Below are 25,517 nucleotides of genomic sequence, written 5' to 3'. Positions count from 1 at the left end.
CTTCAGATGCTTTCACTCAGGAGACTCACAGTTAGATAGCAAATGTTCCTTTTTTCCAAAAATATAATTTTTGTAGGCGAAATAGCTCCCGTTTCTTTCATGCTTGGCTGAGAAATCGACCGGAAAATGCTACAACTATAACGGCAAACTTTTTTCAAAATTTGCTCCATAATATCGACAGAAACACGGCAAACGTTGTTTAGGATCCATCCTCAAGGTGTTTTTAACATATATATTCGATAATATATCCGTTGAGGCAATTGGTTTCTCATAAGAAGCGATTGGAAAAATGGCCACCTCAGTATTTTACGCAAGATTTTCTGCGGGAGACACCATGTGACCACATGCTATATATGGTCCCTTACGGCCATTCATCAATGGAAATGCCTAAAAAGATGTCACAATGCTGTAGACACCTTGGGGAATACGTGGAAAACATAAGCTCATTCGTAGCTCATTCACAGCCATATAAGGAGTCATTGGCATGAGGCGGTTTCAAAAAATGCGGCACTTCCTGGTTGGATTTTTATCTGGGTTTCGCCTGTAACATCAGTTCTGTGGCACTCACAGACAATATCTTTGCCGTTTTGCAAACGTCAGAGTGTTTTCTTTCCAAAGCTGTCAATTATATGCATAGTCGAGCATCTTTTCGTGACAAAATATCTTGTTTAAAACGGGAACCTCCTTGTCTCTTCGTTTGGTGGCCATGGTGTAGTTGTTGACGTACTGACTGAAACGGACGGTTCCACATCTGCACTACTCGAGATACGCTGCTGGTCACTCGCAACAAGTGGATGGATGTGAGCTTGGACAGCGGGATGGGTGACGCGTGGTCGTGAGGTCCTCAGTACCTCTCACGTTAAAGGGGGTTATAAATAGACGAACGTGTGAGCAGTGTGTGTGCATGTGTGTTGGCCGGCAGAGGGTTAATCTGTGGAAGGCGGGCAAGCCGATTGTTTACTCTGTTTACCCAACCAACCGTGTGATCAGTGCCAGCTCCCACTAATGCCTTCAGACATTGATGCCGTCCCATTACCGATAGCATCAGCGTCTCCTCACATCACTCTAAATGGGGGAGGAGGATGAACCAGGGGGTGTGAGGGCTTCTTCAACCATTAATGGTCTTCTGTGACATGGGTTTCTAGCAAGATATCTGCCCCCGTGTTGGGTGTTGCTGGATATGGTACGGTTAGCTCTCCTTTGTTAGCCCCATTCTCTGACTGGTTCTTTATGGGGTGGGGTCTGATGAACACACATTTAGTGTGTCTTTCCCTTTCCTGTCAGGGTCTCTGCCATGGTAAACAGCAGCACTGTCACCATGGACTCCCTCTCCACAGGCCACGCTTTGTCCTCTCTTTCACAGGAGAAACTCCTTGGTTTATATCATCCTCGATTCCCCTTTTTCTTTTGTTGCCTTGTTCCCCTTCTCTGTCATTTGTGTCATGACGCGCAGCTTATAGGTTTGTTCACGAAGCCAATTCGTTAGGTTTAGCTGCTAATGGGGCCCCTTTAGTGTGACAGGGTTTGATAAGGCTGGGGGAGATGAGAGGAGAGGCTGTTTGCACAGAGGCCTGGCTAGACTCGACAGACTGTCTGCTGGAGGCTGGATAATTACAGTGAAAGCAGAGCAGAGACGCACCAGGACAAAACACCCAGAGATCACTAATCAATGCATTAAAGACTGTGTTGTGTCAGCGTTTTGTTTGCGTTGTGTTATTTTTGCTGATAGCGTTTACCTTTTCCTGTTTAGTTAAAACACATATTTTGATATGTTGTGGCAGTCTTCCCCCGTTCTCCTTTGTTTTCTTTTTCACAATTAGGTTATAATGAAATGCACATTTAATGTGATTGTAAGGAAATAAAAAGAGAACAAACACAACAAGCTCTGAGAATATATTAGGAATGTACATAATTGCAGGGAGATGATTAGGGGGAAAAAAGCCTCCTTGAAGGTCCTTGAGTCGTAATCAGCCTGAAATTACAATATTTTTGTCTGAATTTTTCTTACTTATTTCTATAATTATGTAAACAACGTTGACAGAGATTTGTGCGGCAGAGTTGTGTGAGGGTGCAGCGGTGACCTTGGACCATCCAGCGTACACTTCCTTTGACAGATAAAAACTTTATTAAGACCCATCTCCAGGAAGGGGGACAAACAGCCCGTTATACCAGCGTGCTCGAGTATTAGGGAAATATCGCAATTAGAGGAGGATTTCCTCCAGCTAAAGCACCAAAGAGCAGCCTGGGTAATAAGCGCAGGGCTTGTTTGTGGCCTGGAAAGGTGTAATTCTAAACTGCTTTGAGAGTGCTGTGCTCATTGTGCCTGGGAGTAATGAGATAGGCTGCACTGATCCCTCGGTGATGCTATGACTTCTAATCCGCTTCCTCTCTTCCTCTCCTCCTCCCTCTCTTCCTCTCCTCCTCGCTCTCTTCCTCTCCTCCTCGCTCTCTTCCTCTCCTCCTCGCTCTCTTCCTCTCCTCCTCGCTCTCTTCCTCTCCTCCTCCCTCTCTTCCTCTCCTCCTCCCTCTCCTCCTTCCTCTCCTCCTCCCTCTCCTCCTTCCTCTCCTCCTCCCTCTCTTCCTCTCCTCCTCCCTCTCTTCCTCTCCTCCTCCCTCTCTTCCTCTCCTCCTCGCTCTCTTCCTCTCCTCCTCGCTCTCTTCCTCTCCTCCTCCCTCTCTTCCTCTCCTCCTCGCTCTCTCGGCACGGCCCTCGGCAGTCATCTCGCCTCCACATGGGCATCCCTGGTATTACCCCACATACTGAGGAATCAGGACAGGTACCACACCAGGTACCCCCCTCATCACCCACCCACAGGCCGTCATTAACACCAATGTCCTGGACCCTCACCCCAGATCTTTATTAAAACCAATGTCCAGGACCCTCACCCCAGATCTTTATTAAAACCAATGTCCAGGACCCTCATCCCAGATCTTTATTAAAACCAATGTCCAGGACCCTCACCCCAGATCTTTATTAAAACCAATGTCCAGGACCCTCACCCCAGATCTTTATTAAAACCAATGTCCTGGACCCTCATCCCAGATCTTTATTAAAACCAATGTCCAGGACCCTCACCCCAGATCTTTATTAAAACCAATGTCCTGGACCCTCACCCCAGATCTTTATTAAAACCAATGTCCAGGACCCTCACCCCAGATCTTTATTAAAACCAATGTCCTGGACCCTCACCCCAGATCTTTATTAAAACCAATGTCCTGGACCCTCACCCCAGATCTTTATTAAAACCAATGTCCTGGACCCTCACCCCAGATCTTTATTAAAACCAATGTCCAGGACCCTCACCCCAGATCTTTATTAAAACCAATGTCCTGGACCCTCACCCCAGATCTTTATTAAAACCAATGTCCAGGACCCTCACCCACTCATGATTTAATAAAGAAGCTTTAGGCTTAATACTGTCACTCTTACTCGCACACTTGTTACTGATGCAACACACCCACACCTGCACACTCCCTCACACCTATGCTGCTGCTAAATTATTATTGATTAGATTCATGACTACCATTACGCTGCTGGTCATTGATTATTGATTGCCATTACCATTAGTATCTATCTATGTATCCTGCTACTGGTCACTATGACTCCTGTTTACATATATACACTGAGCATACAAAACATTATGAACACCGTCCTAATATTGACTTGCACTGCACCCCCCCTCCTAAATTACTATTATGGATCTGTTTGAAGAATTTAAAAAAGTGAGAAAAGCAGCCTAGTCGTAATCATGTTTGGTAAGTTGATTACTATTCCACTTCCCAGTCTACTCTCTACTGTTGCTGGTTGAAACCATGACTCACGGTTAGCTGTGTAGCAAGGCTGAACCACCTAGTAGGAAGATTGAACGACAGGCTATTTAACATGCAAAACTTGAATTTAACTGTGTGTATAGTTGTGTATATACAACAAAATAAAAGCTTATTTTGCTCAAATGTTGTGCACAAATTTGCTTACCTCCCTGTTAGTGAGCATTTCTCCTTCTCCCAGATAATCCATCCACCTGACAGGTGTGACATATCAAGGATCTGGTTAAACAGCATGATCGATACAGAGGTGCACCTTGTGCTGGGGACAATAGAATAACTCTCTGAAATGTGCAGTTTTGTCACTCAACACAATGCCACAGATGTCTCCAGTTTTTAAGGAGGGTGAAATTGGCATGCTGACTGCAGGAGTATCCACCAGAGCTCTAGCCAGAGTATTAGTGTTCATTTCTCTACCATAAGCCACCTCCAATGTAGTTTTAGAGAATTTGGAAGTAGTCCAACCAGCCTCACAACCGCAGACCACGTGTAATCACGCCAGCCCAGGACTTCCACACCTGCGGGATTGTTGTCTGAGGAGGAGGGGGGGATTCTGAAGAGTATTTCTGTCTGTAATAAAACCCTTTTGTGGGTAAAAACGTATTTCTGATTAGCTGGGCCTTGCTCCCCAGTGGGTGGGCATATGCCCTTCCAGGCCCACCAATAACTGTGCCCCTGACCAGTCATGTCAAATCCAAAATGAATTAATTTAAATTGACTGGTTTCCTTCTATGATCTGTAAATCAGTCTTTGAAAATTGTTGCATGTGCATTTTTATGTTTGTTCACTATACAATGAGTGCACAAAACATTAAGAACACCTTCCTAATATTGAGTTGCACCCTCTTTTTCCCTCAGAACAGCCTCAATTCATCAGGGCATGGACACTACAAGGTGTCAAGCATTCTGCAGGGATGCTGGCCCATGTTGACTTCAATGCTTCCCACAGTTGTCAAGTTGGCTGGTTGTCCTTTGGGGTGGTGGACCTTTCGTGATACACACGGGAAACTGTTGAGAGTGAAAAACCCAGCAGCGTTGCAGTTCTTGACACAAAACGGTGCACTTGGTACCTACTACCATACCCTGCTCTAAAGTACTTACATTCTGTGTCTTGCCCATTCACCCTCTGAATGGCACAGATACACAATCCATGTCTCAATTGTCTGAAGGCTTAAAAATCCTTCTTTAAACCTGTCTCTTCCCCTTCATCTACACTGATTGAAGTGGATTTAACAGGTGACATCAATAAGGGAGCATAGCTTTCACCTGGTCAGTCTATGTCATGGAAATAATGTTTTGTATACTCGGTGTACATTACCATTAGTATATTTCCATAAGTATTTATATATTGCTGATACCAGTCACTTTTCAGCCCTGGTTACATGTACAGTTGAAGTCGGAAGTTTACATACACTTAGGTTGGAGTCATTAAAACTCGTTTTTCAACCACTCCTCAATTTCTTGTTAACTATAGTTTTGGCAAGTCGGTTAGGACATCTACTTTGTGCATGACACAATTGTTTACAGACAGATTATTTCACTTATAATTCACTGTATCACAATTGGGTCAGAAGTTTACATACACTAAGTTGACTGTGCTTTTAAACAGCTTGGAAAATTCCAGAAAATTATGTCATGGCTTTAGAAGCTTCTGATAGGCTAATTGACACCATTTGAGTCAATTGGAGGTGTACCTGTGGATGTATTTCAAGGCCTACCTTCAATCTCAGTACCGCTTTGCTTGACATCATGGGAAAATCAAAAGAAATCAGCGAAGACCTCCGAAAAAATTGTAGACCCCCCCCCAAGTCTGGTTCATCCTTGGGAGCAATTTCCAAACGCCTGAAGGTACCACGTTCATCTGTACAGACAATAGTACGCAAGTATAAAAACCATGGGACCACACAGCCGTCATACCGCTCAGGAAGGAGACATGTTCTGTCTGCTAGAGATGAACGTACTTTGGTGTGAAAAGTGCAAATCAATCCCAGAACTACAGCAAAGGATCTTGTGCAGGTGCTGGAAGAAAAAGGTACAAAAGTATCTATATCCACAGTAAAACGAGTCCTATATCAACATAACCTGAAAGGCTGCTCTTCAAGGAAGAAGCCACTGCTCCAAAATCGCCATAAAAACTCAGACTACAGTTTGCAACTGCACATGGGGACAAAGATTGTACTTTTTGGAGAAATGTCCTCTGGTCTGATGAAACAAAAATAGAACTGTTTGGCCATAATGAGCATCGTTATGTTTGGAGGAAAAAGGGGAAGGCTTGCAAGCCGAAGAACACCATCCCAACCGTGAAGCACGGGGGTGGCAGCATCATGTTGTGGGGGTGCTTTGCTGCAGGAGGGACTGGTGCACTTCACAAAATAGATGGCATCATGAGGAGGAAAATTACGTGGATATATTGAAGCAACATCTAACGACATCTGTCAGGAAGTTAAAGCTTGGTCGCAAATGGGTCTTCCAAATGGACAATGACCCCACGCATACTTCCAAAGTTATGGCAAAATGGCTTAAGGACAGCAAAGTCCTTAAGGTATTGGAGTGGCCATCACAAAGCTCTCATCCTTCTAGACCTATCGGCTGCCTTCGATACTGTGAACCATCAGATCCTCCTCTCCACCCTCTCCGAGTTGGGCATCTCCGGCGCGGCCCACGCTTGGATTGCGTCCTACCTGACAGGTCGCTCCTACCAGGTGGCGTGGCGAGAATCCGTCTCCTCACCACGTGCTCTCACCACTGGTGTCCCCCAGGGCTCTGTTCTAGGCCCTCTCCTATTCTCGCTATACACCAAGTCACTTGGCTCTGTCATAACCTCACATGGTCTCTCCTATCATTGCTATGCAGACGACACACAATTAATCTTCTCCTTTCCCCCTTCTGATGACCAGGTGGCGAATCGCATCTCTGCATGTCTGGCAGACATATCAGTGTGGATGACGGATCACCACCTCAAGCTGAACCTCGGCAAGACGGAGCTGCTCTTCCTCCCGGGAAGGACTGCCCGTTCCATGATCTCGCCATCACGGTTGACAACTCCACTGTGTCCTCCTCCCAGAGCGCTAAGAACCTTGGCGTGATCCTGGACAACACCCTGTCGTTCTCAACTAACATCAAGGCGGTGGCCCGTTCCTGTAGGTTCATGCTCTACAACATCCGCAGAGTACGACCCTGCCTCACACAGGAAGCGGCGCAGGTCCTAATCCAGGCACTTGTCATCTCCCGTCTGGATTACTGCAACTCGCTGTTGGCTGGGCTCCCTGCCTGTGCCATTAAACCCCTACAACTCATCCAGAACGCCGCAGCCCGTCTGGTGTTCAACCTTCTCAAGTTCTCTCACGTCACCCCGCTCCTCCGCTCTCTCCACTGGCTTCCAGTTGAAGCTCGCATCCGCTACAAGACCATGATGCTTGCCTATGGCGCTGTGAGGGGAACGGCACCTCAGTACCTCCAGGCTCTGATCAGGCCCTACACCCAAACAAGGGCACTGCGTTCATCCACCTCTGGCCTGCTCGCCTCCCTACCACTGAGGAAGTACAGTTCCCGCTCAGCCCAGTCAAAACTGTTCGCTGCTCTGGCCCCCAATGGTGGAACAAACTCCCTCACGACGCCAGGACAGCGGAGTCAATCACCACCTTCCGGAGACACCTGAAACCCCACCTCTTTAAGGAATACCTAGGATAGGATAAAGTAATCCTTCTCACCCCCCTTAAAAGATTTAGATGCACTATTGTAAAGTGGCTGCTCCACTGGATGTCATAAGGTGAATGCACCAATTTGTAAGTCGCTCTGGATAAGAGCGTCTGCTAAATGACTTAAATGTAAATGTAAATGTAAAGCCCTGACCTCAATCCTATAGAAAAAGCGTGTGCGAGCTAGGAGGCCTACAAACCTGACTCAGTTACACCAGCTCTGACAGGAGGAATGGGCCAAAATTAATTGTGGGAAGCTTGTGGAAGGCTACCCGAAACATTTGACCCAAGTTAAACAATTTAAAGGCAATGCTGCCAAATACTAATTGAGTTTATGTAAACTTCTGACCCACTGGGAATGTGATGAAAGCAATAAAAGCTGAAATCAATCATTCTCTCCACTATTAATCTGACATATCACATTCTTAAAATAAAGGGGTGATCCTAACTGACTTAAGACAGGGAATTTTTACTGGAAATAAATGTCAGGAATTGTGAAAAACAAATTTTAAATGTAGTTGGCTAAGGTGTATGTGAACATCTGACTTCAACTGTATATTCTACCACCAGTCATTTTTTATGTATAAACCATGTGTGGGGCTGGGCCAGGGGCGAGGGCCTTAGGCCAAGTAGTGGACATGTGTATCAGGTACCAGAGATTTACAGTGGAGGGAGAAGAGGGAAGGGAAGATTTGGGCTGCAGTCTTCTGACTCGGATGGCAACCTTCCTCTCAGTCACCTGACCCTAGGCCTAGCCCCCTCCCCGATATTAACAGGACCCCCGGCTGCTATGGAGACCATTTGTCTCAGTTGTGCCCGGGAAAGGGGAGTTATCTTGGAAACCAAAATTCCCGAATCCATGGCGCCATTTTAATCTTCCTTTATTTGGCTTTAGCTGTGCTTTTAAACGTAGCATATGCCACTCTCTGCTCCTCCCCTAACATGCCAGATAGGGCATGTGGTGCAGCGGTCTAAGGCAACGCATCTCAGCGCTAGAGGCTTTACTACAGACCCTGGTTCGATTCCAGGCTGAATCACAACTGACCGTGATTGGGAGTCCCGTAGGGCAGCGCACAATTGGCCCAGCGTCGTCCGGGTTTGGTAGGACATCATTGTAAATAAGAATTTGTTCTTAACTGACTCGCCTAGTTAAATAAAGGTTACATAGAAATAAATGAATACAATTAAAATAACAAAACACGACACACCAAGTCAATTACTGATAGTTAAAGCATGAGCTGCGTGCATGGCAGAGTTTGTTTAAAACTCATCTTGATCTCTAAGCAAGGTTGGCAACGACTGTTGTAGCTCATCGGGAGAGGTGGAAGTGAATTGCATTTGGCACCAAGTCGCTATCAGCCAGTAATTAGTATAGCTAACATCGCAGATGAAAGAGTCAAGTCTAGGTCAGGGTAAGGACTTCAAGGATCTTATCGGGTTAAGGTTAGAGGCCAATCTCTCCCCCTGAGTTTAAGCTGATGCCGTGCCTGCCCAGATTTGCTGAAATCTGCACCGACCTTTGACCGTGAGGCGTCGCAGCTGGTCACGTGTCAAGCCGGTTCCTGCTGTCTGTGCTGGACGAGCTAGCATTAGGCGTCGCCACAGAGACCGAGAGGGAGACCTGTCCTGCTCCGGACCAGCCCACCCCACGGGCTCACACACCATCAGGCATCTGACACAGATGTAACCCAACAGCTTAAACCCCTGCTAAGCATTCCTGCCCAGCCTGTCTCCTGCTCCAACCTTACTGGGTCTGTCACACTGGGACAAGTGCTCCTTCAGAAGGCAAGGCAGCAGAATACGGCACAGCATAGTGGAGACATATTTGTTTGGGAGGGGGTTTGGTTTGGGCGATATCTTATTTTGCTGTACAAATGGACTAATTACGCAGTAGAATTTATTCATGAAAATCATTAATTGCATAATGCCATCGTAATCTCATAATACTTTACTCCACAAGTCACCAGAAAATACATTGATGTGAAATTGTCTATTTTTAAAAGCAACTAGTGCAAAGTATCTCTCTCGCTCTCTCTCTCTCTCTCTCTCTCTCTCTCTCGTAAATGTAGGTGACAGTTGGTGTTTGTGGACAAGTCAAACCAATTCTGTCTTTACTGACTGAATCATGCATGACCTTTGACTTGTCTCACTCTTTGGACTGAATACTTGGTTTATATAAGAATATATTTATTGCGTAATTCTGCATTAGTCAATCTTATCCAGACTCATACTGGATTGTGGCAGGGGTGTAAAGTACTGAAGTAAAAATAGTAACTAAAAATAACTAAAAGTAGTTTTTTGTGGTAACTGTATTTTTTAAAAACTTTTACTTCACTACATTCCGAAAGAAAATAACGTACTTTTTACTCCATACATTTTTTCCTGACACCCAACAGTACTCGTTACATTTTTAATCCTTAGCAGGACAGGAAAATGGTCCAATTCACGCACTTATCAAGAGAACAACCCTGGCCATCTCTACTGCCTCTGATCTGGTGGACTCACTAAACACAAATGCTTGATTTGTAAATTATGTCTGAGTGTTGGAGTGTGCCCCTGGCTATCAGTAAATATAAAATGTATAAAAAATGGTATCTGGTTTACTTAATATAAGTAATTTGAAATAATGTATACTTTTACTTTTGATACTTAAGTATATTTGAGCAATTACCTTTACTTTTAACACTTGAGTATATTTGAAACAAACTACTTTTAGACTTTTCCTCAAGTAGTATTTTACTGACTTTTACTTGAGTCATTTTCTATTAAGGTATCTTTACTTTTACTCACGTATGATAGTTGGGTACTTTTTCCACCACTGGATAGTGGACACAAAAGAACTGTGCCATTTCCTTTATTTCTAATTGCGGAATTGGTAACAAAGTAGGAAAAATCATACCCTACCACGGTGGTCACCAAACTTTTCAAATTTGGTGAGTCAGGATCACTTTCTGAGTCAAAATGCAAACCAAGATCTACATCTCAGATATTTTTTTTAACATGACTTAAAAAACTTACGCCTATGAAACATTAGCCTGTTAAAAACAGTACTGTAGCAACGAGGTTTGTGCAGTAAGCGATAGGCCCAATACATTATCATCGCATACGGGCTCTGCTTGAATTGCCCTGCCAATGCATTGTTGTTCAGACCACTTTTTAAAATTATATAAAACAAATTGAGGTAGGTTATATGATCACAGCGGTATTACCTTTGAGGCACAGCTGAGTGAGCATACATTTAAATAATTGTATATTTATTTTACTGGGCTGATGGTGCCTGCATCTGATCGCCAGTCTCAGCAAAGGGAGAAAACTGCAGACTGAGGGTCCGCTTCTCAACATCCCTCTGCTCTCCCTTTCCTCTACTGACACTGACCAAAAACAGACACTGTCTTCCAGCTGATGGGGAAACTCGAGTCGCACCGCATTATTTCTGCCTAATGCACAAATTCATGTTGTTACTCCTATTTGTCACGGATCCCTCCGGAACTTTCATCACCTACACCTGTCCCCTATTCCCACTGATTAGTATTTGTATATACCACCATGCCACCACCATGCTTCACTGTGGGGATGGTGTTCTCGGGGTGATGTGAGGTGTTGGGTTTGCACCAGACATAGCGTTTTCTTTTATGGCCATAAATCTAAATTTTAGTCTTATCTATCCAGAGTACCTTCTTCCATATATTTGGGAAGTCTCCCACATGCCTTTTGGCAAACACCAAACGTGTTTGAATATTTTTTTTCTTTAAGCAGTGGCTTTTTTCTGGCCACTCTTATGTAAATCCTAGCTCTGTGGAGTGTATGGCTTGAAGTGGTCCTATGGACAGATACTCCAATCTCCGCTGTGGAGCTTTGCAGCTCCTTCGGGGTTATCTTTGGTCTCTTTGTTGCCTCTCTGATTAATGACCTCCTTGCCTGGTCCGTGAATTTTGGTGGGCGGCCCTCTCTTGGCAGGTTTGTTGTGGTGCCATATTCTTTCCATTTTTTAAATAATGGTTTTAATGGTGCTCCTTGGGATGTTCAAAGTTTGGGTAATTTTTTTATAACCCAACCCTGATCTGTACTACTCCACAACTTTGTCCCTGACCTTTTTGGAGAGCTCCTTGGTCTTCATGGTGCCGCTTGCTTGGTGGTGCCCCTTGCTTAGTGGTGTTGCAGACTCTGGGGCCTTTTAGAACAGGTGTATATATACTGAGATCATGTGACAGATCATGTGACACTTAGATTGCACACAGGTGGAATTTATTTAACTAATTATGTGACTTCTAAAGGTAATTGGTCGCACCAGATCGTATTTACGGGCTTCATAGCAAAGGGGGTGAACACATATGTACACACCACTTTTCTGATTTAAATTTTTAAACAATTTATTTTTTTCATTTCACTTCACCAATTTGGACTATTTTGTGTATGTCCATTACATGAAACAAAAATCAATTTAAATTACAGGTTGTAATGCAGCAAAATAGTAAAAATGCCAAGGGGGTGAATACTTTTGCAAGGCACTGTACCTAAATTCTATCAGCATGTCGATTGCAGTACATGAGCGAGTAGCACACTCGACCACTGCTACTCTAACTTCCACGATGCATACAAGGACCTCCCAGTCCCTCCTTTTGACAAATCTGACCATGCCTCCATCTTGTAGCCCCCCTCCTATAGGCAGAAACTAAAACAGGAAGTGCCAGTGCTTAGGTCTATCCAACACTGGTCTGACCAATCGGATTCCACGCTTCAAGATTTCTTCGATCACGTGGACTGGGTTATGTTACGGGTAGCCACGGACAATAACATTGACGTATACACTGACTTGAGCGAGTTTATAAGGACGTGTATATTGGAGATGTTTTACCCACTGTGACTATTAAAACCTTCCCAAACCAGAAACCTGTGGATTGATGGCAGCATTCGTGCAAAACTGAAAGCACGTACCACCGCATTTAATAATGTCAAGGCAACTGGAAACATGACTGAATACAAACAGTGTAGTTATTCCCTCCGTAAGTTAATCAAACAAGCAAAGCGTCAGTATAGAGACAAAGTGGAGTCGCAATTCAATGGCTCAAACACAAGACATATGTGGCAGGGTCTACAGGCAATCACAGATTACAAAAAGAAAACCAGCCCCGTCGCGGACATCGACGTCTTGCTCCCAGCCAATTAAACAACTTCTTTGTGTGCTTTGAGGACAATACTGTGCCACCGACATGGCCTGCTCCCAGACTGTGGGCTCTCCTTCTCCGTGGCCAACTTGAGTAAAACATTTAAATGTGTTAACCCTCGCAAGGCTGCCGGCCCAGACGGCATCCCTAGCCGTGTCCTCAGAGCATGCGCAGACCAGCTGGCTGGTGTGTTTACGGACATATTCAATCAATCCCTTTTCCAGTCTGCTGTCCCCACATGCTTCAAGATGGCCACCGTTGTTCTCAGCTCCTGTACTCCCTGTTCACCCACGACTGCGTTCCTCGGTATACATATCACCGACAAACTGAAATGGTCCACGCACACAGACAGTGTGGTGAAGAAGACGCAACAGCGCCTCTTCAACCTCAGGAGGCTGAAAAAAATTTGCTTTCCCCAGTCCCTATGTTGTGGTTTGTGTATTTGTATGTATTTCAGGAAATGGCTTCCTGAAATCCCCCAAGCAGCTGATTGGTCGACTCCATGCCAAGTTGGAGCTGACCCCGCCCTCTCTTCAGAGGACGCAGCTGTCTTCAATGACCAACTCCTTCTCCAGCTATATAAGCCAGTGTCCTGTTGCTCAGAGAGGAGAGCTGAGGGTTATATCATGTGTGGGTGGTTTCTCAGATAGAGAGGATTGGTATGTCCTGTGTTTTCGTTGTTGCGCAGAGGTATAATTTTTTGCCAGTATTTTGTAGCTGGGCCTACTAAGGTATGTCTATGACAAAAGGACTGTGTTTTTGATTGCAATTTTTTTTGTAATATTCTGTTTCATTTGTTCCCAGGGGGGGAAGGCACCTTGGGAGTGTTTAGGCAAGAGGCCTGCGGGCATACATATAGTATATACCTTTAGTATATACTCTGTCTATGCACCCTAGGTAAGACCTGGGCGGACCATCCCCTGTATTTTGGTTAGTGCGCCAGGTGGTGCTAGTTAAGTATGTTGTGGGTAGGCAGGTAAGGTAGGAGAGGGGGCTTTGATATTTACTTTCTTTGCTTTGGTTCCGTCCAGCCCCTTTCCCCCAAAATTACTGTGTGACGGAATAAATTCCCTGTAAACGGTACCACTCTCTCTGCCTTTTGTCATCCTTACTCACACCTACAGTCCCATACCTCTTTCACTCCACGGGAAGTTTAGTTGTAGCAGGGTGTTGCGTTCCCTCTTCCGAGAGGGGTACGTAACATCACTGAAAACCCTCACTAACTTTTACAGGTGCACAATTGAGAGCATCCTGTCAGGCTGTATCACCGCCTGGTACGGCAACTGCACTGCCCACAACCGCAGGGCGAGGGTGGTGTGGCTGCACAACACATCACCGGGTGCAAACGACCTGCCCTCCAGGGCACCTACAACACCCGATGTCACAGGAAGGCAAAAAAGATAATCAAGGACAATAACCATCATTAATCCAAGATGGCATAGCAGTCAAATGTGTGTTTTTGTCTTGTCCTGCCCCGTGTATATATTGTTTTCTTCATATATTTCGTATATATTTTAATCTCACTTTCCATCTACGTACTGAATATAATCACCTGCAACCCGCCTCACCCGATGTGGTCCGGATCTGATATTTTATACTTTACAACTGGAACCCCCCATCAGAAGCTAGTCAGCTAACTAGCTAGTAGTCAGTTAGCCACTGCTAGCGGTCCTCACTGTTGACTCGCACATCTGCCAGCCTCAACCAGGTCAATTCCTGCCAGTCTGCACAGCCCCAATATCAACCCAGAGCATATCGGACTGATTTTTCTCTACCACATCTCAGGATTCCTACCGAAACATCTGACCTTTACACCGGATCATTGCAGCTAGCTAGCTGCTATCCGAATGGCTACTTCTGGCTAACGTGTCTGTCCTGAAGCAAGCACCAGTTAGCCTGGAGCTAGCCTCGAGCTAGGCCCATCTCCACCAGCTACTTCTTGGGCTACAATACCTATTTTGCCAATTAGCCTGGACCCTTTACTGCCAACACAGAGACCCGCCAATCCATCACGACTGGTCTGCCTACGGAACCATCCAAGGTGGTTTCAACAGGCTCTTCCGTTGCGACGTCGCCGGATGCCCATCTGCTATCCCCGGCCCACTAGCTGTCTGAATCGCCGTGTTTCCAGCTCGCCTAGCGTAGCAGCAACTACTGAATTGGCTCCCTGACTCATCTAGTGCTACTCATTGGACCCTATGATCACTCGGCTACACATGCCTCTCCCTAATGTCAATATGCCTTGTCTATTGCTGTTTTGGTTAGTGATTATTGTCTTATTTCACTGTAGAGCCCCCAGCCCTGCCCAATATGCCTTAGATAGCCCTTTTGTTCCACCCCCCACAAATGCGGTGACCTCACCTGGCTTCACTGGTGCCTCTAGAGACAAAACCTCTTATCGTCACTCAATGCCTAGGTTTACCTCCACTGTACTCACATCCTACCATACCCTTGTCTGTACATTATGCATTGAATCTATACTTCCGTGCCCAGAAATCTGCTCCTTTTTAGTCTGTTTTGAACGCACTAGACAACCAGTTCTTATAGCCATTAGCCGTACACTTATCCTACTCCTCCTTTGTTTCTCTGGTGATGTAGAGGTTAACTCAAGCCCTGCAGCCCCCAGCACCACTCCCATTCCCCAGGTGTTCTCATTTGTTGACTTCTATAACCGTAAAAGGTTTCATGCATGTTAACATTAGAAGCATCCTCCCTAAGTTTGTGCAAAAGCAGTGAATAAAACAATCCGCCAACCCAGATGTCCTAGCCGTGTCTGAATCATGGTTTAGGAATGCCACCAAAAATCCTGAAATTTCCAAACCAAACTATAACATCTTCCAACAAGATAGACCTGCCAAAGGGGGTGGAGTTGCAATCTACTGCAGAGAGAGCCTGCAGAGTTCTGTCTACTATCCAGGTCTCTGCCCAAACAATTCAAGCTTCTACTTTTAAAAATCCACCTTTCCAGAAACAAGTCTCTCACCGTTGCCACTTATTATAGACTCCCTTCAGCCACCAGTTGTGCTCTGGACACGATATGTGTCTAACAGTGTGCGTACTGTTAGGTGACCTAAACTGGGATATGCTAAATACCCCTAAATACCCCGGCCATTCTACAATCTAAGATAGATGCCCTCAATCTCACATAAATTATTAAGGAACCTACCAGGTTCAACCCTAAATCCGTAACCATGGGCACCCTCATAGATATCATCCTGACGAAATGCTCTCCAAATACACCTCTGCTGTCTTCAACCAGGATCTCAGCGATCACTTCCTCATTGCCTGTGTGCTTAATGGGTCTGCGGTCAAACGACCACCCCTCATCACTGTCAAACGCTCCCTAAAACACTTCTAATTGACCTGGCCCGGGTATCCTGGAAGGATTTTGACCTCATCCCGTCAGTAGAGGATGCCTGGTTTCTCTTTAAAAGTGCTTTCCTCGCCAACTTAAATAAGCATGCTCTATTCAAAAAATGTAGGACTAAGAACAGATATAGTCCTTGGTTCACCCCAGACTTGATTTCCCTTGACCAGCACAAAAACATCCTGTGGCGTTCTGCATTAGCATCGAATAGCCCACGCGATATGCAACTTTTCAGGGACGTCAGGAACCAATGTACTCTGTCAGTAAGGAAAGCTAAGGCTACCTTTTTCAAATAGAAATTTGCATCCTGTAGCACTAATTCCAAAAAGTTTTGGGACACTGTAAAGTCCATGGAGAATAAGAGCACCTCCTCCCAGCTGCCCACTGCACTGAGGCTTGGAAACAATGTCATCACCAATAATTCTATGATAATCGATAATTTCAATAAGCATTTTTCTATGGCTGGCCATGCTTTCCACCGGGCTACCCCTGGTTTCTCAAATGACTGCCTCGCCTGGTTCACCAACTACTTCTCAGATAGAGTTCAGTGTGTCAAATCAGAGGGCCTGTTGTCCGGACCTCTGGCTGTCTCTATGGGGGTGCCACAGGGTTCAATTCTCGAGCCAACTCTTTTCTCTGTATAAATCAATGATGTTGCTCTTGCTGCGGGCGATTCCCTGATCCACCTCTACGCAGACGACACCATTCTGTATACTATGGACTATTTATTGCCTTACCTCCCTACTCTTCTACATTTGGACACACTGTACATAGATGTTTTTATAGTGTTATTGTCTTTTTTTCATCTTGGCCATGTCGCAGTTGTAAATGAGAACTTGTTCTTAACTGGCCTACCTGGTTAAATAAAGGTGAAATAAATACAATATATTTTTTTAAACACCTGAGCCACTACCTGTTCACCCAGCTTCCATCAGAAGGTGAGGTCAGTACAGGTGCATCAGAGCTGGGACACATAGATTGAAAAACAGCTATCAGATTTAACAGCCACCACCAGCACAGAGAGGTGACTTCCTACATACAAACTTGATATCATTGTCCACTTTAATAAACGGATCACTAGTCACTTTAATAATGCCACTTTAATAATGTTTACATACCGCGCATTACTCATTTAATTTTTATTTAACCTTTATTTAACGAGGCAAGTCGGTTAAGAATAAATTATTATTTACAATGACGGCCTAGGAACTGTGGGTTTTGTTCAGGGGCGGAAGGACAGATTCAGGGATTCAATCTAGCAACCTTTCGGTTACTGGCCCAACACAACTAGGCTACCTGCCGCCCCATGTATATACTGTATACTTCACTATCTATTCTTTACTATCTATTGCATCTTAGCCACTCTGTCACTGCTCATCCATATATTTTATACTTATTTCATCCCATTCCTTTACTAGATTGTGGGTATTAGGTTTTGTTGTGGAATCTGTTAGATATTAGGTTTTTGTTGTGGAATTGTTAGATATTACCTGTTAGATACTGCTGCACTGTCGTAATCTAGAAGCATAAGCATTTCGCTACACTCCCAGTAACATCTGCTAACCATGTGGATGTGACTAATAAAATGTGATTTGGTTTGCTCTCTGGGCCCGCCGGAAAGGCAGGGTCTCTACCTTCAGAAACATGAAACCTGGTGCACCTACCGTCAACACCGCTAGACAAATAAATTCAGTATAGCAACACAAGGCTTTATTGTTTTTTCACAGAAATATTTGGCGATCGACTAGGAATGCCTTGGTCGCGATCGACCAGTAGGTGACCACTGCCCTACCATATTATCAGCTATACAGATCAATGGTAGTCAATTAACTCCAAAGCTCAGTCCGGATAACTACTCTTTTAATTGCTTGTTTTGTTATATTCTTCAGCCCATCGCATCTATTGACTTTCATCCTCCACTTTGTTTTCAGAGGATTCATCTAAACCTAGCACCCATACTAGATACATTATATTGCTGCATTGTACGTTTGACCTCCCTGACCCGCTAAGCTCCCTCTTAAAGCCCCTCACCCTGTCCTTTCCTGAAACATGATTTTATTCTGTTTAGATCATCCCCCTATTTGCTCTGTCATGTGTTGGTGTCAGCAGATGGTGTGTGTGTGTGCAGGGAGGCAGAGTGACGCCCAGCTCACTCACAGCTATCTGGCCTAGCTCATAGGCCTCTTTGTCTGTCCTCCACGCCCCGTCGAAGGTGGTCCGTACCCCCCTCACACACCACACCCGCCTATGGTGCGACCCCCCCCCCCCCCCCCCCTACATCACCTCTCTAGGGGTGTTGAAATAGGATTGAGTGCATTATTTTGGGTAACATGGCTGTCAGAGTTCATCTCCCTTCTCTCTTTCGCTCTCGATCCCTCCCTCCCTCCCCACCCTCCCTCCCTGGCCTCCCTGTCTTAATGAAAATGTTAGGCTGAGTGAGGGAAAGAAAGAGAGGGAGTGGCCAGTTGGGGCTTGGCTTATTTCCAGGCCCTGGCGCCTCAGCACCACACTTAGTTCCAGCTCAGTGCCCACAGTAGGCAAGGCTGCCCCAGCTTCACTGTGACCCCCTCGACTGAGGACCACTCCTAGCTCATTCCCAGCAAACCTTTGATTTCTCTTTTCTTCTCCCGCTCCCTCCCCCCTTTTTGGAAATAGCTTTATAAGGCAGCGTTTGGGAATTGATTTGTCAAAGACGGACACACGGAGAGCCAAATGAGTCCCTGTCTGGCCGACCACTGTCCTTAAGATACCTCTCCTTCTCCACAAAGCATCCTCTTCACATGGATGTTTTTGTGTTTCACCGACTCAAGTCATGAATTTCCTGTAATTCCGAAGAAGAAGAGAAAAAAACTAATTGCTTCATTTTTCATTCTCTCTTTGTCATTGCGCCATTAGTCTTACTTTCCTCTGTGATTATCTAGTTGTGGAAAATATACAAACCCACATATTGGTAATTTTGCACTCAATACTTCAACGCGTAATACTTTAATAAGAAATGCTGTATTTCTTTCAAATCAGTAGCACAATGCTTCGCAAATAGTCCAAACACTTTCTGGTTGGTCATTTAGAAATCCACCCAGGCTATTACAGCTTGTAATGGCCTCTACTTCCAACTCAGCGAGACCTCTAAGTGGTACAGTAACAAAGCCTTTTAGCCGTGTGAGAGAGAGGGAAAATGAGATGGGAGTGAAGAGTTCCTCTTGACAAACTCACTGACTTCACCTGACATTGAGACTTTGCCTGTGTCCCGAATGACACCACATTCCCTACGGAGTGCACCGCGCTGGTAGTGCACTGCATGTGGAATAGGGTGCCATTTGGGATGCAAGCCCTTTTTCCCACCGCGGTTGCCCCTGACTCTAACCCAGTGAAGTGGGTTGGATGGAAGGACAGATCCCACTGCTGCTGCTGTTATGAAGTCTGTTCTGAGTGAGAGGAGGAGAGCTGTAGAGAACATGTTAGTCCCTGTTACTCACGGTAACTGTATGAAGAGCGTTACATCACTCAGACATACTATAGTCGTTTGTTAGTTAACAATGCTATGTGATTTTACACACACACAGTCACACTCACGTTCACCTCCCAGGTCCATGTCAGCAGGAATCCTGTTGTGATTGGTACTGAGGTGGAGAGGAGGGAGGCCTTGGCCCAGCCAGTCAGCCAGCCAGTCTTTAGAAGGAGCATGCTGTTAGCCACCTCCCGCTATCTTTCTTTAATTGCTATGGCTGTAGCTCTCTCCTCTCTTGTCTCTCCTCTCTTTGTAGCCTGTCCCAGACATGCTGGCCAAGATGTTAGTCTGCAAAGCACAGACAATCAATACTCTCCCATTTGAAGAAGTCTAAGGTCACAGAGAGTGTGAATTGTTTTGTTAGATAGTCAAAGGTCAGGCAATAATCCTTTTTTTAACCACTTCCCGCCTGGAATTGATCAGTTTCACCTCCTAGCTAGGAGGAGGGCGATGGCTGCGCGGGCTGCCTACCACTGTGGTTATTCCAACTGACATCCTATGGTGAGTTAATAGCATGATTCACAGGGAGGGTAGAGGGCTCTTCTTCTCTGGTGCTTAGTATTTGTGTGTGTGTGTGTGTGTGTGTGTGTGTGTGTGTGTGGCTCAGTAGAATCACCATCAAACATATGTTAAGATGGAGGTTCTCGAGTTTCTGTTTGTGTGTGTGCACGTGAGTGAGTGTCTGTTTCGGTTCAGGGGGGTGACCCAGCAGGGCTAGCTAAATTTGCCCCTGCTGTTTCTCCCAGTTCACATTAAACAGGAGAGAGAGGGTGGGTCTGTGATCAACGCAACACCTTAGAGACATGAATGAAACATACACTGAGTGTACAAACATTCGGAACACCTGCTCTTTCCATGACATAGACTGACCAGGTGAAAGCCATGATCCCTTATTGATGTCACCTTTTAAATCCACTTCAATCAGTGTATATGAAGGGGAGGAGACAGTTTTAAAGAAGGATTTTTAAGCCTTGAGATAATTGAGACATGGATTGTGAATGGAAAAGGCAAAATACGTGAACGGGGTATGGTAGTAGGTGCCGGGCGCACCGGTTTGAGTGTGTCAAGAACTGCAACGCTGCTGGGTTTTTCACGATCAACAGTTTCCTGTGTGTATCAAGAATGGTCCACCCAAAGAACATCCAGCCAACTTGACACAACTATGGGATGCATTGGAGTCTAAATGGGTCAGCATCCCTGTGGAATGCTTTCGACACCATGTAGAGTCCATGCCTGACAAATTGAGGCTGGTCCTGAGGGCAAAAGGGAGTGGAAGGTGTTCCGAATGTTTTGTACACTGTGTGTATATACACAACTAGTGAAATGCTTACTTACAAGCCCTCAATCAACAATGCCGTTTTAAGAAAAATAAGTGTTAAGTAAAAAAAATTTGATAAGTAAAAAATACTAGAGGTGGATCAGCCTTGCTACACAGCTAACCGTAAGTCATGGTTACAACCAGCAACAGTAGAGAGTAGACTGGGAAGAGGAAGTTGAATAGTAAATAACTATGATCACCACTAGGATGTTTTGCTCCGGACGATACCACATCATTTTGACCTGTGATGTAACATTGGTCCTATTTTAATGGTTACTAATATGCCCTAAGACTGCAGCGGCTTGTAGTAGCTTCCTGATTCCAGTCAGAACGACTTCTTTTGAACTTAAAACTGTATTCATGTTGTATGTATAACACAGAACATGGTGTATTTATCTTATGAATGTCATATTTGTGTTTTCTAAAACACGTTCTCAAATATAGGTTGTTTCAGTGCATGTTTTTCAAATTCTTTTTTTTCTTCCCTTCTTCAAACAGATCCATAATTGTAATTTCAGATGTTTGTTTTGGTTATTAGAGCTTCTCACAGAGAAAGACAAGTCAATCAGAGTGTCGGTAGCCCAGGGGGGGTCGATATTTCTAATATGAGTGGTGTGTTTGCAGACGAGCAGTTTTTGGGGGGCCTAATGAATGGCACCTGTATTGATCTCCATGGGAAATGTTTGTATGATACAGGAATCGTTTAAAAGGGGGAGTTGGCGGGGGGTGACATTATAGGTGCGGGGTTTTATAGGAGGGGGGAAGATAGAGGGATCAAGATTGGGTATTGACGAAAGGGCCAGGCCAACTGAGCCGGGAGAGCTTGAAATAAACCTGCGGCGCGCACTCAGTCATTACAGTGGGCCGCGCTGGCCCCGCTCAACCTTGAGCCAGTCGATAAGCTATTATAACCATGCAAATTGTGGCCAAATAAGAGACCTGACATATCGGTATTATATTCTTCTGCAGCCACCGGGTTATACATCATTATCAGGAGCCAGGCAACAATATGCATTATGCTTACCGTTGTGTTGGCGTGACGCGCGCTGCATGGCCTGTACAGAACAGAGAATGGATTTGGAGGGGGGGTCGGGGGCTGAATTGTGGAGGTGGAGGACACAGGTTAGCCACCCTGATGGCTGTTGTGTCCCAGACCACCTCTGTTGTCTCTCTAGGAGGGTGGGCGGCGGGGAGAGTTGCCAGGTGATTTACTGACATTGGCAGTGCGGTGCGGCCTCGCGCGGTGTGGCGGTGGCTGATGTAATGTGGGCTAAAGGCTATGTAAACACTGGGGTGACCTTGGTCTCCTATTTGTCAATAGAGGTACGGTGGAGAACAGAGAGGGGGATTGTAGGTGATCTCGGCACAGTGCCCTGCCTGTGAAAGTGAAGCCCTCTACAGCGAGCGAGGTCCGCGGCTGTGATAACCTCATGCTCCCCAGTACGTTAGGTGTCCTCCTCTCGGCTCCGCTCTGCATGCTGGAAAGGTCTCCATAAACACTGGCAACAGAGACAAACAGTGTGCTATTGATTGGTGGAGGTTGGAGAGGTGAGGGGCGCTGTGCTATGGCAGGCCTGGGAGACAGAGAGAGATAGCAGCATGTTTATCAGGACTCAGGAGCCTGTTACTGTCTAAGTGGCCCTGCTCTTTGATCTCCTAGGCCTTGGCCCTCACTGGAGGAGCAGGTCGAACTCTCCACCCTGACCTTTGACCTCAGTGCTGTTCCTCACCCCAGACATAGAAATACAACCTCCCCTCCCTTTATTCTCTGCCTATCCAGCTAGCTCCATGTCTGTGAAAGCTGTTGTCTAATGCCGCAGTAGCTAGTGCTGTACCGTAACTCCTCTTAATCTCCCCTCAATGATGTCAGAACGCCACCGCGCTGCTGAACCAAGCCCGCAGTTTTCACGAACAGCGCGGTCAGGGTGGAGAGGCAGAGAAGCACTTCATCCACCAACCAGCCGCCAAGCCTCAGGCCCGGCCACCCGCCCATCCGTCTCTGATTCGCTGAGCTCGCTGCATTCTAAAGCACACACATTTGTTCCACCAAGTTTTGCGATGGCTTGCAGATGGGCAGCGATTAATCAGAGAGGTAACTGTGAAGTAGTTTGCAATTAGACTGGAAAGCTCTGAAGCATGCTAATTGAATCAGAAAATGAGAGACAGTACGTGTCCTGTAATTGGCTGGCTCCCATGCAGCAGGTGCCAGCCTACTCGACTGTGGAACAAGGTATTTAAGTCACATTAGCCGGAGTCAAAATATTCCTTGATATGGAACAGTTAGATTTTCTGCTTGTTTTCACCACCGATGTCACCGCCAGCCTGGCCGTCTCGCGGCGCAATTACGGCAGGCGGGGCGCAGGAAATGGGCTCTCGGCAATGCATGCCCCAGCCACCGCTCTGGAAAAATACATGAAGGGAGAAAACAAAACGCGGCGTGGCAGGAAGTGGCAAGTTAGCGCTCCCTGGAATGAGAGAGTGTCCCTTTTGTTTAATGTCACCTGCACATACTAATGTTATACACTTCCATCTGTCATGAGCCATGTTGGAACCTCCTTATTGTCCATTGTGTGTATGTGGGTGTGGGCGCGCAGGCGTACAGATGTATTATCTTAATTTGATCACTCTTTTGTAGCTGAGAATTTCCCTGCCCAGCAGGAAATGCAAACATCTAGTGTATTTGAGTTTTAACAAGTCATCTAAAGTTTGTCATTTCCGCTTTGAAATGTCCGACTTGATTTGCCTTAACGAAATCAAACCCTACAAAAATGTCCATTGCTGCAGGATTATTTTGCTGCTGTAGAAAACTGGCTCAAATTACGATCCTACGTCTGTATGTGTCTATTCTGTGTACAAAAATGAATGTACTACAATATGCCTGTGTGTTTGTATTCACTGTGCATCCATATTGCTGTATTTAATTCTGTGTCAGTGTGCGAGCAGCGTGAGTGAATGATGTTTAGTTTTGAGCCAGGTCTCTATACTAAGGTCTGTTTACGAAGTCAGAAACCCTAGCATCTCACCTCGCCCTCCCAAGGGGGGGCCCCCAACCACCAACGTCTCTTCGACAAACATTCAAAATGGATCACTTCGGTGCAGGGGGCTGGGTTGCCAGTTCTTGAACTTGTTGGCTAAATGGAAAAAGTCCCTTTTGTGTGAAGGTTGGAAAAAAGCAACTTTCTTTCAGGTCTATCGAAGAAAGAGCAGGGAACGAAGTGGCGAGTGTAGAGGGAGAGTGAGATGTAGAGGTAGAGAATTCCCTTGGCTGTTCTGTGCAGATCCAGCGTCAGAGTGTACTGCCTTCGTGCCACAAAGTCCTCCTCTACATTCAGCTCCTACCCTTACTCTGATATCTTCATCAGCCATGCCAAAAGTACCAGATTCGCCAGAAAGCTGGCGTGAACACATGGACTTACACACACACACACACACCCCTGCACAGAAGCATGGGTATACAAACACGTACACACACTTACAGAAAATGTTCTCTCAATCATTTTTTGTTTAGGTTATGTTTGTTATAGCATGATTTGGCCTTAATCCTATACGTATGTCTTTGGACAGTGAAGCGAAAACGTTTCATTTGTCTCTATACTCCAGCATTTTGGATTTGAGATCAAATGTGTTATATGAGGCGACAGTACAGAATGTCACCTTTTATTTGAGGGTATTTTCAATACATATCTGTTTTACCATTTAGAAATGAATGCACTTTATGTAGTCCCCCCATTTTAAGTTGCCATAAGTATTTGGACAAATGCACTTATAGTGTATTCAGGTTTGTCAAAAGTGTAGTATTTGGTCCCATATTCCAAGCACACTGACACCACCAAGTTTGTGACTTTTCAAACTTGTTAGATGCATTTTGTTTTGGTTGTGTTTCGGAATTGGTTGTAGGTCATTTAATTGAATGGTAAATAATGTATTGTGTAATTCTGGAGTCACTTTAATTGTAAATACGAATAGAATATGTTTCTGAACACTACATTAATGTGGATGCTCCCATGATTAAGGATAATCACGAATGAATCATGAATAATGATGCTAACTTGTCACCATTACCAATAACAGGGGAGGTTAGCATTTTTGGGATGGTATGATTTTTATGCCTCTAACTTTCTCACCCATCGTTATTCACGATTCCGTTATGGTTACCCTATTCGTGGGAGCATCCACATTAATGTTGTGAAGTGTTAAGAAACCTATTCTATTATTATTTACTAAATTACCCAATACGTTATTTAACATTCATTTCTATTGGGCACAACATCATTCGAAACACAACCAAGACAAACTGAAAATGCATCTGACAAGTTTGTAAAGTCACAAGCTTGATGTAGTCATTGCACGCTAGGCTATGGGACCAAATACTAAACTTTTGACAAAATGTAATACACTGTAAGTGAATTTGTCTAAGTACTTATGACACATTCAAATGGGTGGGATTAGATACATAAAGTGCATTCATTTCTAAATGGTAAAACAGATATGTATGAAAATACCCTCAAATACAATGTGACATTCTGTACCGTCGCCTCATATCGAACATGTGATCTCAAATCCTAAATGCTGGAGTATAGAGGCAAATTAAAAGTTTTAGCTTCACTGTCCAAATAAATACGTACGGGTGTGTATGC

The 25,517-nt window shown here is 45.1% G+C and overlaps 1 protein-coding gene across 8 annotated transcripts in view; it reads left to right on the top strand.

The window, feature by feature from the left end:
* The window catches only part of arb2a (ARB2 cotranscriptional regulator A), a 214,691-nt gene that overhangs the window by 151,736 nt on the left and 37,438 nt on the right, over positions 1 to 25,517 (top strand). For 5 of the 8 annotated variants that reach the window (XM_065026494.1, XM_065026495.1, XM_065026491.1 and 2 more), the window contains one exon: positions 13,145 to 13,768. The exons of the other annotated variants lie outside the window; for them this stretch is intronic. In XM_065026494.1, coding sequence (XP_064882566.1) covers positions 13,145 to 13,383 — 239 coding nt within the window. In that variant the 3' untranslated portion in view covers positions 13,384 to 13,768. Of the gene's footprint in view, positions 1 to 13,144; positions 13,769 to 25,517 lie in introns of those variants that run through there. 8 annotated transcript variants of the gene reach the window in all.

The sequence above is a fragment of the Oncorhynchus nerka genome, linkage group LG13 (genome assembly GCF_034236695.1).
Source record: "Oncorhynchus nerka isolate Pitt River linkage group LG13, Oner_Uvic_2.0, whole genome shotgun sequence".
Taxonomy (NCBI): Eukaryota; Metazoa; Chordata; class Actinopteri; order Salmoniformes; family Salmonidae; genus Oncorhynchus; species Oncorhynchus nerka.
The sequence above is the reverse complement of the archived record's forward strand: the minus strand, read 5'-3'. Positions and strand labels throughout refer to the sequence as shown.